Source organism: Syngnathoides biaculeatus, chromosome 23 (genome assembly GCF_019802595.1).
Source record: "Syngnathoides biaculeatus isolate LvHL_M chromosome 23, ASM1980259v1, whole genome shotgun sequence".
NCBI lineage: Eukaryota > Metazoa > Chordata > Actinopteri > Syngnathiformes > Syngnathidae > Syngnathoides > Syngnathoides biaculeatus.
In genome coordinates, this window is record NC_084662.1 from 17,620,089 (window position 1) to 17,638,990 (window position 18,902).

General features: G+C 42.4%; 1 protein-coding gene across 5 annotated transcripts in view; it reads left to right on the forward strand.

Moving 5' to 3' along the window:
* Positions 1–261: 261 nt before the first annotated feature.
* The window catches only part of jag2b (jagged canonical Notch ligand 2b), a 52,240-nt gene continuing 33,599 nt past the window's right edge, over positions 262–18,902 (forward strand). For 3 of the 5 annotated variants that reach the window (XM_061811862.1, XM_061811865.1, XM_061811866.1), the window contains exons 1-3: positions 276–441; positions 560–726; positions 2,407–2,721. In XM_061811862.1, the coding sequence (XP_061667846.1) occupies positions 658–726; positions 2,407–2,721 (384 nt within the window). In that variant the 5' untranslated portion in view covers positions 276–441; positions 560–657. Of the gene's footprint in view, positions 442–512; positions 727–2,406; positions 2,722–18,902 lie in introns of those variants that run through there. The other 2 variants (XM_061811864.1, XM_061811863.1) reach the window with 2 other exon arrangements.

Genomic DNA, 18,902 nt, shown 5'->3' on the forward strand with positions numbered 1-18,902 from the left:
CATCATCGGGATTGTACAAATATTTTTTCTTTTTTTTTTATCCAAGTGAATGAAATATGCTTCAGTACTCGGGGAGCAATATCCCTTAAAAATTCAAGTTTTAGGGGGAGGAAGATGTGTGGCGTCCGGAGGCGGGAGGAGTTGGTGTGGTGCTTCGTGGGGGGTGGGGGTTATTCCCCGCCACTGTAATGTCCGCCCCCTTAATCTGGTTGGCTGTCCGCATTCCCTTGGCCAAGCGCTCATAGGTTGCGGGAGGTGTCAATCAAGTCCGACGTCCTCTCGTCTGGCTTGTGGCTGCAGGAGACGTCTCAGTCAGTTCGCGGTGTGGAGAGAACTCGGACGGTGGAAATCGGAGCCTGCTGGCGTGAACGTTGTGCGTAGATCACCAGCAGCGCGCCGCAGCCTGACCGCTCCTTGCGCACGCGTCTTCTGGCCGACGCGGTGTGACTGAGACACGCGTGTGATTTATTTTTTTGGGGAGGGGGGGCGGTGGTTTATTTGCCTTTAAAAAAAAAAATTCTAACAGGGGGTTGTTTTTGTTACTGTTGTTGTATGTCAGGCGGCTCGAAGGTGCTGTTCGCCGGCTCTGCGGCTGTTTTTCTCCACGCACCGTGCCCCCCTCGGCCTCCTCTTATGGGACTCTAATTAACCGGAGGCATGTGGACTCACACCAGGATTAGACATTGCTTCCTAATAGTCTGCCTGTTGTTGACGTTATGGGCCAAGGTAAGACGCTCCATTTGCTTCCATTCGAACAATAAAAGCTCAATTTTCGCATCCCCGCGCACATATCAATTGGCCGCGTCGAATTACGGCGATCTGAAAGTTGGCGGACCGGAAGATTGGCACCTTTTTTTTTTCTTTTCTTTTTTTTTCTTCTGCTGCACCTTGCTTGCACCTTACTTGCGCCACACCAATCGAAAATTCAGTTACGTCGACCACAGCGGTGCATGCGTTCCCGACACATTCACGCTACGCACATCATCGCCATTCTTAAAGACTATTCTCCTTAACCCCTCGGCGATGTCCCCCCCCCCACCCCGCCTTTTTTTTCTTCTTTTTGCTCACAATTAACACTAGAGATTCACATGTGCACGTGGGACCCGTGCAGCGGGCCTATCAGCAACGCGGAGTGACTGAACCTTGCAGCCTCATGCTCGCCAGTCATGATCCAACACTTTTTCTTAAAGCATCATTTAACCACCGACGCAACATTCCGACCCCTTCCAGAAGATACGCTTTCTAAATATTTGTGACAGGGCAACATGGAAGAGTCCTCTCTTGATGCGGGGAAAATTCCCGCGTGCATCCACCACATTGAACGTTGCTTTAGAAGTTGACGTTGGTCTCGCGCCTCTACGTTGATTTAATACATTTTTGCATTTGTTTTAAGATAGAGTTCTTTGCTTGTCATGCAAAATGTTGTTCTAGGAGAAGTATAGTGTTTGTGGATGTGACTGCATGGTAACGTTTTGACTGACACCGTTCGAAGTCTAAGTGTTAACATTATGTCTCACCTGCAATGCAACTTGCAACATGACCCAATACTCAAGCTGCCTATTAAAATGTTGTCTTAAAATAAAAACGCTGCTCAATTTTGATTTATTTTTTTCGTGTGTGTTTCGAAACTGTGATATTGTATAATGGGACTCTATCATACCAAGCGCCAGCATCGGAGGTCTAAGTGCCCCCTTCTGACTTAATGTCTATTTACAGTGATTTTTTTTTTTAAATATATATTTTTTGTTTTCTTCACTGTATTTCCTTATATAACACATTTCAAGTGACACATTCAACTTGGCGCCCTTTATACTAATAAAAGACATTAAACAACTGGCATGAGATGCCCAAATTGCACATAAATAACTAGTAAATCTCCAATTCCAGGCAGTGACGATAATAATGTTATCTTATCCATTCATATGAATGTGGGTAACGATACACCTTTATTCTACCATATTTAATTGTCAGCATAAACAGTACTATCTATATTTTTTGCTATTTTTCATCTACTGTGTGTAAGTCACTGATTAGTGTATTTCGATGACGTCAGGCTTGCATTGACAGGCTCAATCTGATCTGCGTGTGTATACTGTACTAGTATTGGCATACATCCGAATCCTATCTGATTCTGAGCCACATTTGGAATAGGCCAGAAGGGTTTCAAATGTTGTTTTTCTATTTATACTTCCTAGGCTCGTATCTGAATTGTGCCACCAGAGATCATTAAAAAAAAAAAAAAAAACTGTTGTCACTTGACCCCATGCAGTGCAAAGCCATCTTAAAATAATGGTAATAGTAGTAAAAATAAAAATTGACAGTGGCAGTCAAAATTGAGCGTTGTGTATTTGAAAGGCAGATTATGTTGCATCAACTCTTGTGTAATTTGCAAAACGTTGTTTCCAGGCGTCCCAGTCAACAGGCTATTTCGAGGTGCAGCTGATCTCCGTTGAGAATGCGAACGGGAAGTTGGCGAATGGGGAATGCTGCGATGGCGCCGGGAGCTCCCGGGAGGATCCGTCCTGCTCGGAGGACCAGTGTGACACTTACTTCAAGGTGTGCCTCAAGGAGTTTCAGTACACCATCACCACTGGGGGGAACTGCATCTACGGAGCTGGATCTACGCAAGTTCTTGGTGGAAATATGTTGAATTTTCAGAACGCAAACAACAAAATCGACGACGCCGCCAAGGTTGTGATCCCCTTCCAATTCGCATGGCCGGTAAGGGATCGGTTTTTGTTCCGTTTGAGCCGACACGGCACACCACGCATAACGATATGCCCACTGACATTTGAGTCTCCACCCTTAAACTTGGTCTGTCAAATAGTGACGTGTAAATAGCAGAATAAAAAAATTGTTGAATCTTGGTTAACTGTTAGCTTATCTGGTAACTCCATATGCTAACAGTGGTCATTTTTATTGTAGTGAATGACTTGGGAGATCAGAAAAGAGTAAACATATTCTAATTAGGCCCCTCTAATCTTTGTGTGTGTAACCTGCTCCAGATTGAGCAAAAAGAAAAGATTGCGCGCCTTCCCGCAATCCCGTTGCAGTCGCAGTGCTCGGTAATGTCACCTGGATTGTCTTTGAGAGTGGCCCCGATGTATGAGGTTTAGGCTTTGTCCCAGCGCACTACGCCAAGCACCTGGCGGGGCCACCGTGTGCTAATTGGACAGGGGGCAACGCTTTAGGATGCAGACCCTGAAGTGGAGCCGGGTTGCTTTTTCTACTCAAAAAGACGGTTGTGTGTTGATTGGCTATTTTCGTTGCAACTTTACAACCATAACTCTAAAGATTGATTTGTTGTAGTAATTCAAAAACAATTAAGAGGATAGCTGCTGTCATGTGACTGTTACTTGGTGTCTGTGGACTTCTTGCTGGAGTCATTTCACTCGAGATAATTTGTTGTGAGCGGGCCTTGGATTGGAGTGTCCATCCACCCCCTCTTACATCCTACTGCTTCCCCCCCTGCTGTGGGTGCCAGGTGGTCCCTCCAGGGCAATTACGCTTGTCCCAGTGTAGAAGGTTGATAGATGATGATTTGGGAGGGTGAATTAGGTGCCCATGCTTTAATTTGTTCAGTAGACTTGACCACTTTTTGTAGCGACAATGGGAGGCTGCACAAATCTATTTATGGCTTTGAGTGTATACAATGACTTTTAATTAGCTTTTGATGGCAGTTTTGTGTTTGTTTGTGGTTAAATAGTGCACCAAATTAAATGCAATACAGTGTGATATCTGATTTGCTTCAAGAAGTATTTTAAGTTTCATATTTGAAAGAGAGCGAGAGAACATCGGCAAGGTCAGTTTTTTTCTTCACAGTAAATCTGCTTTTGTTGGAAAGTACAAGCATTTTGCACACTAGATTTGGTTGAAATATATTGATTAAATTTATAGACTATCTGCAGTGCAACTCAATCAATTTTTCTTGTGATTAATCAAGCAATCTTGCGCAGTTCTTGACTGAAATATGGAAAGAATGATTTCAAGGCAATTTCCAACCTAAAGATGCCAACGTGCCAAGTGATTGTATTTTACAGTTGACAAACAAACTCCAAAGGTTCTGTTAATTTGAGGAAGTGTCTGACACTTCTTCAGAGGTGAAGAGATTTATTGTTGGTGAGGTCTGCCAAATGGGCCCTGATATCGCTGCAGTATTCCAGTTGCCAATGTCACAACAAGCCTGTTGGGGGGGAGGTACGGGGTGGGGGGTGGGGTTCACTTGCTGTGTGATGTTGTCACTTTGCACACAGAGGAAACAAAGATGCAGTGTAGTATTTGGCTGTGTCATCTGGCTAGCGGCCCGTTTTACACATTCGACACGAGGCTTCTCCCCTCTGACATCACCAAGCTGCAGAAGCTCTTCACTCATGTCAGCTGCTGTATAACAATTCTTAACAACCCCCTCCCACGCCAAAAAAAAAAAAAAAAAACTCACACTGTTGAGTAAAGTATTGTTGTATCGTGACATCGCAGATGAGTAAAAATCAGAACATCTTGCTCGCATACATTTTCAGACGTTCCCGTAACTTTGGTTGAGTTCATACTCGATGGGTGGGAACCAATTGTTTATATACGCTTTTAGAAAATCATTTTGTCCCCTTTAAAGGTGGTAAAATAATTCGTTACCTTTTGGACCCTAGAACAACACGTTGCTGACCTCAGTAAATATCTGCTAGCGTCAGCCTGCAGTAGTTTGTCTCATCTTGCATTTCTGGTAAGAGCTTTTCTGTTCCGTGACGAGAGATCTTTGCTGCAATTCCGAGTAGTGACGAGCATGAAATTTTCTGACTTGACTCGGAACACAAAATGTGATGTTCTCCTGCACTTCTCCAGTTCTGCCTTTTTTTTTTTATTATTATTATTTTATTGCCAGTAAAGAGAAGTGACTGATGCTTCATTAGTTTGTGCTCTGGAATTTGTTGAAAAAAAAGTTCCTTGAGGTTTTATATTTAATACAGAGAAGTGGTTAATTTGTGATTTATTTATTATATTTTTTTCATGCAGTTTGTCTCATCCTGTTATTTTTTTTGTTTGTCTTCTTCCCTAGTTTGCCACTCAATTAGCCTAATGGGTGTTGTTTATACTAATGATCTTTTGCGATGTGCATGATTGACTCCTCTCAATTCTGCCTAGCAACAAGTCGACAACCAATGTCTGACCAGGACACTAAGGTGCTAAAATGTATTCCATACATCCATTTTACGTACCACTTGCCCACTGAAGGTCGCGGACGACTGACTAGGCTTATGCTATCTGAATTTAGGGTTAGGCCACACCCTGAACTGCTCACCAGCCAATTGCACAAAGTCAAAGCAGATAAAAAAATGCATACTTTTGTGTTATCTAGTAAATTGTTGTTTGAAGAGAAACTGGTCACTAATACTATGGTGTTTATTTAGCTGACGATTTTGTAGTTGGGATACTGTTGAAACACAACAGCTAGTGCTTTTTATCCTTCTTCCATGCATTCTTTTTGAATCAATATCAGCAGAAAGTGCCTTGGAGATGTCGCAGTTTCACCCCAAAAAGTTCAGAGTTTCGATTTAACCTCTTATTTGTTGTTTAATAGATGGTGTTAGAAATGCATACTTGTCAAGCTCATACACTTGGGGAAAAAAAAAAAAAAACATCTAAAAATATGTACCGTAATTTCCGCATTATAAGTCGCACCTTCAATGAATGGCCTATTTGAAAACTTTTTTCATATATAAGGTACACTGCATTCTAAGGCGCATAGAATAGATGCTACAGTAGAGGTTGGGGTTATATTATGCATCCATTAGATGGGCTGCGATAAAGCCTCAATATTGACCCATATATAAAGCGCACCTGATTATAAGGCGCACTGTCAGCTTTTGAGAAAATTAAAGGCTCTTAGGTGTGCCTTATAGTGCAGAAAATACGGTAGATTAACCGCAAGCAGACAAATGTATGAGTATCCAACAAAATGTGAGATCAATTTCAGGGATGTGTTCCTACTGTTCTACATCATTATGAAAATACAATAAACACGATCAAAACGACTTCACAAAAACACTTATTGTACTGCAGTGTGTGCAAATGTTTGGGCGCTTATAATAAGACGAGAGTTTTACTATTCTGCTACATTTTCATGAGTTGTTGAGTTATTCTGATGGGGACACCCAATGTTTTTTTTTTTATAGTGGTTATTTTAGCAAAACTATAAATATATTGACAAGGGCAATGTATACAAGAACCGCTTTTTTTGCTATTTCAAAGAGTTATTAAATTTTTTTGGGGGTGCGTAGGGGAGAAACATGGACACGTGTTTCAGTTTTCCTTCCTTAAATAGACATTCAACAGGTTTGTAGTATGTAGCCTTCAAACTATGAAAATCAAGCCACAAATTTGAAGGCCTCTAGTGGCTGTTTGCAATACAAGCCACATATCGCTTCCCTTTATGTTTGAAGAAAGGTAGCGATTTGACATTTTCCACACAGGTAGCTTGATTTAATTTAATTGAAACCACTATGCTATATGTCGAGTGTCCGTTTTCTGGATCACTTTGGCTGCTCTGCTGACAAATGATGTACTGACCAATAGAAGTACTGCTAATTCTTGCACGATTAAATGACTCACAGTCACTTAAGGCTTTCCATCACCTTGACTTATTATTCAACGTACGTTTGGAAAGGAGTACACAGAGAAACTCAATTAAAGCTATTTGGCATATTATGGATTTTGCACTTCTGCGTAGATGAATAGGAAACAAGCAGCCGGCCAGGGGGACTTTAAGGACGCAAATCGAGCTGCCTGTATCGAGTGTGAGCTGGATCTTGCGTTTTATCACCGCTAAACGGTTTTGATTCACGAACGTGACCGTATCAAAAGAGGAAGCCCTGACTTGAATTCAAACCATGTGCTAATCTGTACAGACCTGTGCGAGACTGCCTTTACTGGAGAGGACCCAAACTATTTGGATGGGTTTGGCTGCATCCTCGAGCCACGTGTCCGTCAAATGCACGCGGCCTGTGCTTTCGAGCAGATGCAGTCAAGTGCGGGCAGCCATGCGTGTGGTTTTTAAAGTGGGGTCAACTTTTGACTTCTTGCTGAAATGCAGCTGTCAACATTCTTGCAAGAAGCCCATGTTTGTGTACACAAATGCTCATGTTCACTTTGAGCTCTAAAGTTGTTTTGTCATGGAAAACTCTTTCGTCGTGCCGGGCCGAGTGATTGATTCATTAATCCAAACCCAAAGATTGGATGCAGACGCACTGTACAATAATCCCACAGTCTTTTGCAAGGGTTAGGTACTGGACCACCTCTGCAAGAGGTGAAATATGTGAAGTAGCAACTAGGGGGTTTCCCAATTTAATATTTTTAAAATCATTTATCCTATACATATTTTGTTGCATACTCCAGTATTCACTGCCAGCACCCCACTCCCAATATATTTATTTTTCCAACGAACATGCATTTTATCATTTATGATGGCTGGATTTCCATCCGTAAATTGCATATGTAGGTACCTGGTGTATTTGCAATTAGCATGAATGTGCTAGCGATATCCATCCATCCATCCGTTTTAACCGTTTATCCTCACAAGGGTCGTGAGAGTGCTGTAGCCTATCCCAGCTGTCAACGGGCAGGAGGCGGGGTCATTTTTTTTCCTTTAACATGTGTATCTGATTTTTTTTTTTTAACAGTTTTTAATGTTTTAGGCCAGCCATTTTCTTTTACCACATACAAATTATGCTTTCACTTCAAATCCTGCAAATTGTGCACAGTATGAATATGAAAAAACATCCACAATGCAGCGAAGTATCGTGGGAACACTGTACCTGCTCCCCTCATTGGAATTTTTCTTTATAGGGTGAGCACAATTAAGTTGTACAGTCTCTTGCAAAGAACACGCCATTCAAAAGAAAACTAAAAGAAGCTCAAACCTCAGCCGTAATGAAGCCAACACCATATCCCGCAGATGAAAATATTTCATAGCATTTGGATGTTCTGAAATACTGTATGAACATAGAGTACTGTCCCTCAGTTGTAATCAGTGTCATCCATTCATCCCGCCATTCATTGTTTTTTTTTTCTTTTTTTTTTTTTCTTTCCCCCTATACCACTTATCATGTCGAGGTTTGCAGCCAGGGAGCTGGAGCCTGTCCCAGCTGACTTCCGGCAAAAGGCAGACTACACGCAGAGGAGGTCGCTCGCCAAACGCAGGGCACAATTACAGACAGACAGACGCTCATTCACGCGCGCATTTGACATCATCGCTGGGTGGGGACTGAACACAGGGTGCCTGCAAGTCACTCATTGGTTTCGTAATTGGGGGAATTTTTTTTTTTTTTTTTTTAACTTGGCACAGACAAGAGAGAACATTTGGATGACATTTTCAACAGAGCATCATGGAGATGACTTGTAGAATCTTACTTTGAATCGGATAGATGGTGAATAGGTTATCATATATAATTCAGCAAATTAATGCTACCTACAGGATTTGTGCTGTAGCATAAATTTGTTTAGATGTGCCTTCAGATTCTATAGCTGATGTCATTGGCATTTAAATCCCAAACTAGTTGAAACAAAATCAAATCTGTAATAAAATTGCACTTTTGTTTGTTGTTCGTGCTGGTTCAAAATTAATCAATCCCACGCAAATGACAAAACGCTTGAAGATTACTGAATTTAATAATGGATTATCATACCCATCCTCAGTGTGAATAATCAGCACTGTGAAAAGGGCAATACTTTATGGAAATAATAATGATCAAATTGTTGTGGGCGGGCGTTCATCCACACAAGATGAACACGCCATCTGAGGCTGCACGAAGGCTCCCATAGTTCAGCCACACCTGATACGGAGCTTGTCAAAAGCTGTTGCTAGGAGACGGCTCCATAGGCCTATGGTAAACAATTATCTGTGCTTCCTGCACTGCCTCCCCCTCCCCCCAATTCTTCCTCTTTTTGGTCGGAGGGCTGCCCCGGGGATGTGCAAAGCCACTCAACTCACCTGTTTTAGCCTCGATCCTGTAATTTACCGTGTCGGCCAGGACTCCCACGGGTTCGTGATTAAAGCGGCGTCAAAATTGGCGCTTTCAGGGTGTTTGTGTCGCAGCCTACAGTGTGTTTACCTCTTTTCAAGTTCCACCCTTGCCACAGTATCATTTGAACATTGAAATAATCTAGTCTAACACCACATTTAAGGGATATTGTTCCAGTTGATGCTCATGTTCATGCCTGGTCCAAGAACAGTTTTTCCTCAATCGTTGAGTCTAGGGAACATTTAATTGTTTTGCCTGTGTGACTGGCATAGACACTTGAAAAAAAGATTGTATTATATTGTCTTTGCACCAATTAAGTCAAATTGGATCGTTTCCCACGACACGCCTGTTGATCTCTCACGGAAACTCCGGTTGAGAAACAGTCCTAAAGAAATTAAAGTCGTAGAATATTCAGGGAGAGACTGCACATGTTGTTTTGTCTGTCGGCTGTCGTCGTGAGAGTTTACCACTCAGACTGACATCTAATGTATGTTGTCACCTCGCTCATCAGCAAAGCTGCAGTGTTGTATTCGACTGTCAGAAGAACAGCTGCGTGATTGAAAGTAGTGTGGGCCAAAACCTCTCACTTGCTGATCCTCACAATGCATTGGCTTCATGGATTCAATTTATCGTAGTAGTAGTTTGACACTAAATTCATTTTTCTGCGTTTGCATTTTAAAGGTCTGTTTTCTGCAAACTTTCCAGTTAAAGTATTCCATTATGGGTGACTGGACCATTGATTTGATGACACACTATTTGGCAAAACGGACATTTGTAAGCACTAGCTTCACGCAGAGAGGGTTTTTTTGGGCCACGTGACTTCACTTCTATCATCCTTCTCACAAAACCTGTTGGAACCATGACCCTAAAATAATTATTCTGATTCAAACTAATCAAGACCACTTGATGGGAAGGTGACATACACTGTGAATTCTAATGATGTTTGGAATTCTTTATAATTTTCCTAGGTGTGTGCGACAGCTTGTTTCCCCACGAAGCGTCTTAAGAAAATTGCTGATGGTTGTCGTTTAGATTCACGGATGTGATTTCTAGCGTTCTGATGAAATTACTGTGGTACTGTACTCATGCTCCTTCCTACAAGTTTTTTTTTTTTTTTTTTTTTTTACCTGAGATTTAAGTCATTGCTTGGTCGATTGTTTGGCCTTGTTGTGACTGGAGACAAAATTTGAGTTGCAAGCATAATTTCAGATATGTCTCCCTTTGAGTGTGCATTTGTTGGGGAAAGCCCTGTGGCTGTTGATGAGAGCAGAGCACTTGAATCCTGAAAACACTTCCATCCATCCGTTCTCAGAGCTGCCTATCCTCACGGGAGTGTCAAAGCCTATCCCGGCTTTCATCAGGCAGGAGGCGGGGTACACCCCGAACTGGTTGCCAGCCAATTGCAGGGCACATGGAGACAGACAACTGTCGCACTCACAATTTAGGGTGTCCAATTAATGCACGTTTTTAGTTATGTGGGAGGAAACCGGAGGGCCCCGGAGAAAACCCACGCAGGCACAGAGAGAACATGCAAACTCCTCACAGGCGGGGCCGGGATTTGAACACCAGCCTTCAGAACTGTGAAACCAATGCTGTTACCAGTTGTTCCACCATGCTTCCCTGAAAACACTTATTGGAAGATTATCTCTGCTTGTTTTTTTTTTTTTCATATATTTTGTGTTTGGCCTTATAAATGATAAAGGAATGAATGAATAAATTTTTTCAATATAATTATAATGGACTTCAGACGCTGACTTTTGCTATTCAAGATTTTGCCCCACTATACAAGTCAATTGAGCTTGGTCACAGAACAAATTAAAATTTACGCTTATTTTTAATTTATGTTCACAAGTACAACTCAAATAACTGAATATTTCCCTCTATTTTTTATTGCAACATTTCAAACTTCCTTTCATTTTGGACATTGATTTAAATTGATATCGTGCACACAATTGCCAATTGTGGCTATCCCATCCATCACCAGCTGAGGCTATTCATTAAATGTCAGCGTCTAATTATGACTCAATTCATGGAAGTTCACTCCCTGTATCTGCATGCGATCAAGCGGCCGCTCCAAAATAAAATGGTTGTGAAATATCCGGCCGTCGTCGTCGTATGGAAATTCAACCTGGCCAGTTCGATGCCAGAGCGCCACTCGAGTCGGCCTTGTTTTGAATGTGTAAACCACCATTCAAAGTGGTTATGAGCTGTCATGGAAACTTGTACAACAGAAATAAACTTCCGAAGCTGGGCGGGCGGGGCTTGCCAGGTCAGGGCAAGTCTACAGTGTGCTTTTTGCGAGGCCGCCGGCTGCCTTTGTAGCGCTATTAAAGTGGGATTGTGACGACACTGGGTAAGGATGCTGCAAGGTTTGCGACAATGCGGCATTCGTCACTGCTTTATCAGCGCCAACTTCAGCCCGGCGCAGGCGTCTGAGTGTCCGCGTTGCACTGATCCGCCTGTAAATCAGTTTGGTGCATTTCAGCGTTGCCGCGATTAATTTGTTTAAACGCGCCATATGCGTTGCCGTGGCACGAGCAGCCACTTCCTTTTAACTGGCGCGCAGGTGCCACGGGCTGCTTGTCGAGGTAATTAACGCATGCGATTACACGGGCAGTTAACTCGTCAGTGCACCGTTGAACCTGTTTGAAATGATAATGGGCTTCGAGTGGAGGTGGCGCTGCATAGCGTTCGGACCCCCTGTTACTTTGGCTGAGAAATTAGCCTGTTAATGTTTGCGGAACAATTCCCTTGCTATGGCAACTCTTCAATGGTTTTAGGCAAATGAGGCAGCCACCTTTGGGGGGGGTTTAAGGGACCAATAGCAAGGAACACTCATGATGCTTTAAAAGCCAACGTGACCACATGTTACAACAGGCATGTAATTAGCGGTTTTCAGGAAAATTATGGCTGGAGGGGGCATTCAAATTAGGTTTAAGAACTATATGCTTTTTCGTTTACTTTTGCTTTGTTTACTTCCTGTTACAAATATTAGTCAAGTCCCCAGCCAGGTTGTTTTACACTTATGTAAATGTGTAACAATATTCCAGTTCAGACTTCTCTTTTTTCCCCCGCCACTGCTTTAGTTTGACCTTAGACTGGATCTCTTCAGATTTAGATTTGAAGAGACTACAGACTCGTGTTAAGGTTTGAGGTGGTCATCGTAGAACGTACATGTCAAGCCATCTCGTTGTTCTCCCTGCAAATATGCATTTTGTGCTGTTTGTTTTGCACTTTGAATCGCCCTGGATCATGCTGGTTAATTAGCATGAGTGTGTTGAATTGGAATTGCATGGCTAATGACCCTGTTGGCATCATAGCAACTTGCTCAATGGGCCATGCATCCCTGTGCTTTATAGTGTGTGTGTGTGTGGTGTGTGTGTGTGTGTGTGTGTGTGTGTACACACACACACAAGCACAGCCGGTGTGCACTTGTCAGCCAAATGCCTTGCCCTTGCTGTAACCTCTCTTGGCACTCTTGCAAACAACCTGTGACTACAAATGCTACTCAGTTTTTACAATTATGTGAAGAAAGGGAATTCCTAACTATTACTACTCCCGTTTTTGGTTTTATTTAGCGGCCTTTTTGCTACTTTTATTTTAATTTCCCCGATTTATCCTCAGTTATGCCATTACAGGTGACATTAGCAAAGTTATCTTCATTTTCTCAATGATTCTCTTTTTACACCATTTTTAGATGCCCATAATTAAACAGAGCTGAAATTTGAAGCACCATATGCCAGGTTTTCACCTTTGATCTTCAGTTCAATACATTGGCATAGAAATGGTCATTCGGAACATTTTACAATGTCTTTAAAAATATTTAAAATAACAAATCATTAAAATATTCATTTTGCCAAGGTGATTGAACCATACTGGTTTGTTGAAAAGGCATTAACAACGAGTCCAGTGACAGACCATTCCCAACACTTGAAATTTCTTTTACACAGACGGGTGACTCATTTGAAAAGTAAACCCAAAAAACAACAAGATGATTTAAGGCCTGTTCTGTACTGATGTTAGCAAGTGCCCAAAACAGGCACAATAAATTCTAAATAATGGACTGCCAACATCCTTTTTTCCATTTGCATGGATTTAACCACTGGAGGTCTTTCATCCTTGCCTCTGAATGGATTGAGGGAATAGATAAATTTATGATCGGGTACACCCACCTGGCACCAAGTTGCTTCCTTTTTTTTTAGCCATCTTTATCATTCCAAGTTAATAATGCCAAGTTAATGACTAATTAGAAACTAAAGATGTACCAGAACCCATTAGCGTAATGCGATGAGGCTATTATCTTTTCTGCATGAGAACTGCACCTATTTATCTGAGCACTCCCTAGAGATGTGCTGAAGGGGTCTCACGAAAAAGTCGGCGTGGCACGTTGCCCTCGCTGGGATAGCGTAGACTCAGCCCTAGTAAAACTAAAAGCCGGGATTGACATCACAGATTAATGAAGATTACATGCAGCGATTACTGGCCACGGGATGAATTGTGATGACCTCATGTCCCATCAGAAGGCAATAAATCAGGAGACGCTAGCGACACTTTACGTGGAGGAGAAGGAAGAGCATTGGCTGTTGGCGTCAGCTTGCAATGCGACATGCTGAATTGAATCACGTTTTTCAGGCTCTTATTTTTGTCTTCGCCGATTATGGAAGTTGTAAGGGATGCATTGACAGTGTGATCCCGAAAGCAAAATCCGAGATGCAAAATTTCCCCGGGAGGCAGAAATGAGTCAATCATTCCGCTGATCCTCGTCGCAGACGCTCCCACTGATAGCGGACTGTTGGCCGACTAGGATTTTGTGTGGGATTACGCGCCAGGCCTGGATCTCGCATTCTTAGTATTCTTCGAATGCAAACACGCAGATCGCCCCACGTGCAGAGCGCTGACCCTTCTTTAGAAAAAGAAGCGTGCAGATCCCCATGCTTAGTGCCCCCCCCCCCCCCCCCCCCCCACGCCCAAGCTTCCACTTCCCACTGCTGCCTTGAGTTCCTGGCCTTTTTTTTTTTTTTTTTTTTTTTTTTAAATTTAGGGCACAAAATGACTTTAGAGCAGCAGCGGTAAAGGTTCCCACCCACCAACCCACCCCCTTTACGCATCTGGTGAGGAAATCTACACCTCTGGCTTCCTGTATCAATATTTTTAACATCACTTTCCAGAGGTATAGAACCATTTGTAATATCTAACAAGAACTAGGCCTGGTTATGAATCAGCATACACAACATTGCAGGCTTAATGGTAATACTCAATGGAAAACCCAATTAACGGACTAGCATAAAATTAGCATTAGAAGGTGCTGGAGGGATTTAACCTTCAAATAATGAATATTGGCACTATAATAAAGCATAACCAACAGGTGATATAGCAACACTCTCAGGCGTAGATTCTTCCAAATCTGTCAGTTACATTGTGTCTTGACTTTAAAAAGATAAATTCTTCATAATGCACCGCCATCCATCCACCACACTGCCCCTAAGAGGCTGAGCTATGTTTTTATTTTTTTTCCATTTGTTATTCTAATATTTTACTTGGCACTAATGTATGTTGTGGTTGTTCATCCAAGTTATATTTAAAGTTGCATTTTGGTATTTGAACAAATACCAAGTTTTGGAATCAGTGAATAAATTGCTAATTCCAATATCAGTCAACATGATTCTGGTTATTACGTATTTTTGCCATAATCACCCACCCCTAAGAACATTTCAGGTTAGTCAGTTTTTGGGCCTAGATTTGCAAGTGTTAAAACCTTGCACAAGCATTCACCTCGTACACGAGACAGAAACGCCTTTTTTTTTTTTTTGTTCTTCACTTTGAAAACTAGGATTTCTCCTTGTAAATCCTCTAATCCATTAGGGGTAGGGCAGGGGAGGGTTTTGGGAGCTTTGACTGACGGCAGCTTCTTGATACTCTCAGACCAAGTATTTTACGCAGCTGCTTGAAGATTCAAAGAGGAGGAAAATGGTCTATTGGTATATTACATTTATTTTGTATTCCGTTGGACAGATGATCGCTATGTGTGCCTAAACTACAAGCAGTTGTTATCTTTTTGATCCCATCCTGCTAATCTGGTCCATCTTGCTGGTGCAAATGCTGATTGCTAATTGTCCTCCAGCTGACTGTCTCTCATCTTGGACAATGGTTTTGATTGGGATGGGGGTGAGTTACGGTGTATGGACAAGGGTCTTTGTTCAGTAGCGCCTCTTCTCCCCCACGCCGCCTCCCCTTCATCTATCTTGTTCCGACCATTTGGGCAGCTGTCACTTAATCCAGCTAATCACAGACTGGGATGGTCTGTGGGAAACCAGACAAGTCCGTGGCTTTGCTCAAGCCCAACACACACAGACTGTGCCTACTGTTTATCTAGGCATTTACAACATGCAGCAGGCATGTAACGAAGTCTGGCTTCCAGAAGGTGCGTGGGTATCGCTTGCACACCTGTATATCAGTCATTGATTCTGAATCATTTCAAGGATTTAAGGGTTTCCCGCTCAGTGAGTCGCTAGTTCACACTTTGCCAGTCACAGCACTTCTGCAGTGTATTGGCATATGCACACACCCACCCACATGCTCAGACTACTGTTGAAGTGGGGGAGGGAGTTTGGGGGGTGGAAAGGTCAGAAGCCGAGCTCCATGTCGTGGGATGATCCACGTTCATGTCAAATAATCCGTCACTGAAGCTGCATCTGTCGTGCGTCTGTGCTAGGACTGGTTGATACTGGACTGGGGTTGGTGGAGAGACTATTTGCCAAAACCCCCAAATTTGCTCCTTACCATAGTCTTGTTTGTCTTCAGTTCTACCAAGCGTTCAATCCACCTGATACAACATCAAAAACTGGGGCACCTCAAATGAAGCCCTCTGTACCTTCATCTTCCGTTCACGCTAGTGCCTCCACAATAACACTCCCCTCCCCTTCCTCCCGCCACCAGCCATTGCCAGACAAGCCAACTTAATCCTGCAGCCACCAGCCTACCAGCTTGTTGGTCCCCCAGATCAACAACACACACACACACACACACACACACACACACACACAACATTTGACAGCTCGCCCGCCTCCTAACCCGCAATTTCTCTTTCCCGCTTCATTTGAGTAGGCCCAAGTTCTCAAACTGCTGATATGGCCCACAGCCAAACTCCTCTTGGGTCTAATATCCCACCAGAGACATTACAGTAGAGGTCACATTGTGGCTACTACAACTGTCTCTGATGGTGACGTAATGAGTGCTATTTAGGTCAGCTAGTTGCCTAGCTGTGTGCCCTGCAGCACACCAGCTTGATTACTCCTATGGAGTGTGCGTGTGCCCGTGCGAGTGCGCATCATTGACAGCAGGCAGAATTTTCTGGATTCTGCTCTGTCACTACAAACATCCTAGACTCTTAGCAACCGCCTAATGTCAAACATTGAACTGAAAGTAACACAATAAGCAACTCTTCTGGGTATGATAAAATACCCTCTGCAAATGTATGAAAGTTATGGCCCTATTCATATGGATTGGGAAAAATTAGCTGTCAACTTAATCGGCCTCAGTGCAAGTGAAGTGTTTTTCAGTGTTGATTTCCACACCAGACCAGAGTTTACCAACATCTAAGGGTGTGTTCGCATAATATGATTTGTTTTCCTGGTCCAGACCAAAGCAGAAAATGATATACGGTGCTTTTGTGCACCACACATTTTGGCCTTGCTTCACTTCAATTCATTCTGGCATTGTTAAAATTTGGACCAAAAGTTGACCAGTTAAAAGTATATGGCGCAACCCAAGGACTTGGAAAAAAAAAAAAAAAACACACACACACATCAGAGGTTTCTCTGTTTCACACAGATGGAAATATGCTGGAATCTGTTGTAACATTGCTGCTCCTTTAACAAACAAGAACCAGGTATATTTACCACTCTGCCAACTGAAAAAGGAAAGTTATGCAGTCAGCGGTACATATTCGTGCTTTGTGACTTCCAGCCTTGGGTGCACCCTGCTTCTCACCCAAAATCAGCTGGCATAGGCTCCAGCTCACCCGCAACCATAATGAGCATAAGTGGTGTCAAATGTGTTTGTCAATTTCTTGATTTTTCCATATACTTCCTCCTGACATCTCACGCTAAGCTTGCCAACCGAGGTCAATGGTGCCCCCCCCCCCCCCCCCCCCATTGTATGCTCAAACTACTAACCCTTAATCCTCAAGTGCATGATGATGATTTTTCTTTTTCCTTTTTCCCGTTGGCTCTGTTGGCATTGTTATGCTGCAATTCTCAAAAATCATTCAGTTAAAGTTAATTGTTTTTGGTACAGTTTGTTTGTGCATTTGAATCTGAAAAGGATCTGCTTGGAGTCTTTGAAGCAGACATTTTTGCTGGTGAAATATTTTATTAATGACTTGTAAAATGAATTTAAAAAAATGTAGTCCTTACTATACAAGTTTTTGTGTTTCTAACAACTTTTTAAATTGTATCTCGTATTATATTGTTATAACCTATTAAGGACATTTGTTCAAACCTCGGAAACCTGCGTAGAAGAGTAATAGTTGAGCTTTACAATGACTTCACTGCGCGTGTACTCCTTTTCATCTATTTAACTGCGTATTACATTAAGGTACAAATATGCCGAGTGTTTATTAATCCATTGCATGATGTGTTCAGAGTAAAGCATAACTGAAACAAGATAATCCCATTAGCTGCTTATTTACTGTACCTCAGTGTCTGACAACCAAGGACAAAGCCAGTCTGAATTCGCCTCTCATACTAAAGCTAATATTGGCAAAGTCACCTTTGAAATGGACTTCATATTTGGTGACGGTTCCTTTACCCTTGAGACATATATGGTTAGGGTCTTTCTTATTGCAACACGTTTCAAAACGTGCTGATGCATAACGAAAGGCAAAGTAGGAATAACTGTTCAAGTCTACCGATGGATCATTTGTCTAGATGGCGGAGAATAATCGGCTGTTGGGATGAATTCTATTTTTGCTGAGTCAAAGAGCAATTATGAATACACAAGGGGCGGGGGGAAAGAAGCCATTTCACTTAAAAAATGAATGTCCAATTATTTTTCTTTTTTGACGTCTGTTTAATTTCTTAAATTCACATTGAGCATGCAAACTGTATGTTCCTGTCTAAAACTATATTCGGTGAGACAATTTCAAACAAAATGTAAAACTAATTTTACTTTAAAATTTTTTTTCTTAGTCTTTTTGAGAGTATAAAATATACAAGCATTCATCCATCCATCCATTTTCTTAGCCACTTATCCTCATGAGGGTCGCGGGATTACTGGAGCCTATCCCAGCTGTCAACGGGCAGGAGGCAGGGTACACCCTGAACTGGTTGCCATCCAATCGCAGGGCACATGGAGACAAACAGCTGCACTCACAATCAGACCTAGGGGCAATTTAGAGTGTCCAATTAATGTTGCATGTTTTTTGGGATGTGGGAGGAAACCAGAGTGCCTCGAGAAAACCCACTCAGGCACGGGGAGAACATGCAAACTCCACACAGGGGGGTCCAGGATTGAACCCAGGACCTCAGAACTGTGAGGCCAACGCTTTACCAGCTGCTCCACCGTGCCGCCAATATGCAATCAATTATTTTTGAAAAAATGGGCACTGGGAGCCTTTTGTTGAACCCCACTTGAGCAGCTAGGATGTGACAACATAGGTTGCGTGGCTGCGTTTAAGATCTTAGACCAGACTAGCACATCTATATTAAAAATTCAGACACCTTTACATGAAACAAGTATGAACCTAATATATATTTTGACAAACTTCAGAAGTCAGAATCTTTGATTTTCTCTCTACAAGATGGTACTTGACTCAAAATGTAGCCAATGTCTTGCCTTGAGTCAACGCCAGCGTTTGCCTTTCCACTCAGTCGGAAATGATCCCACACATTC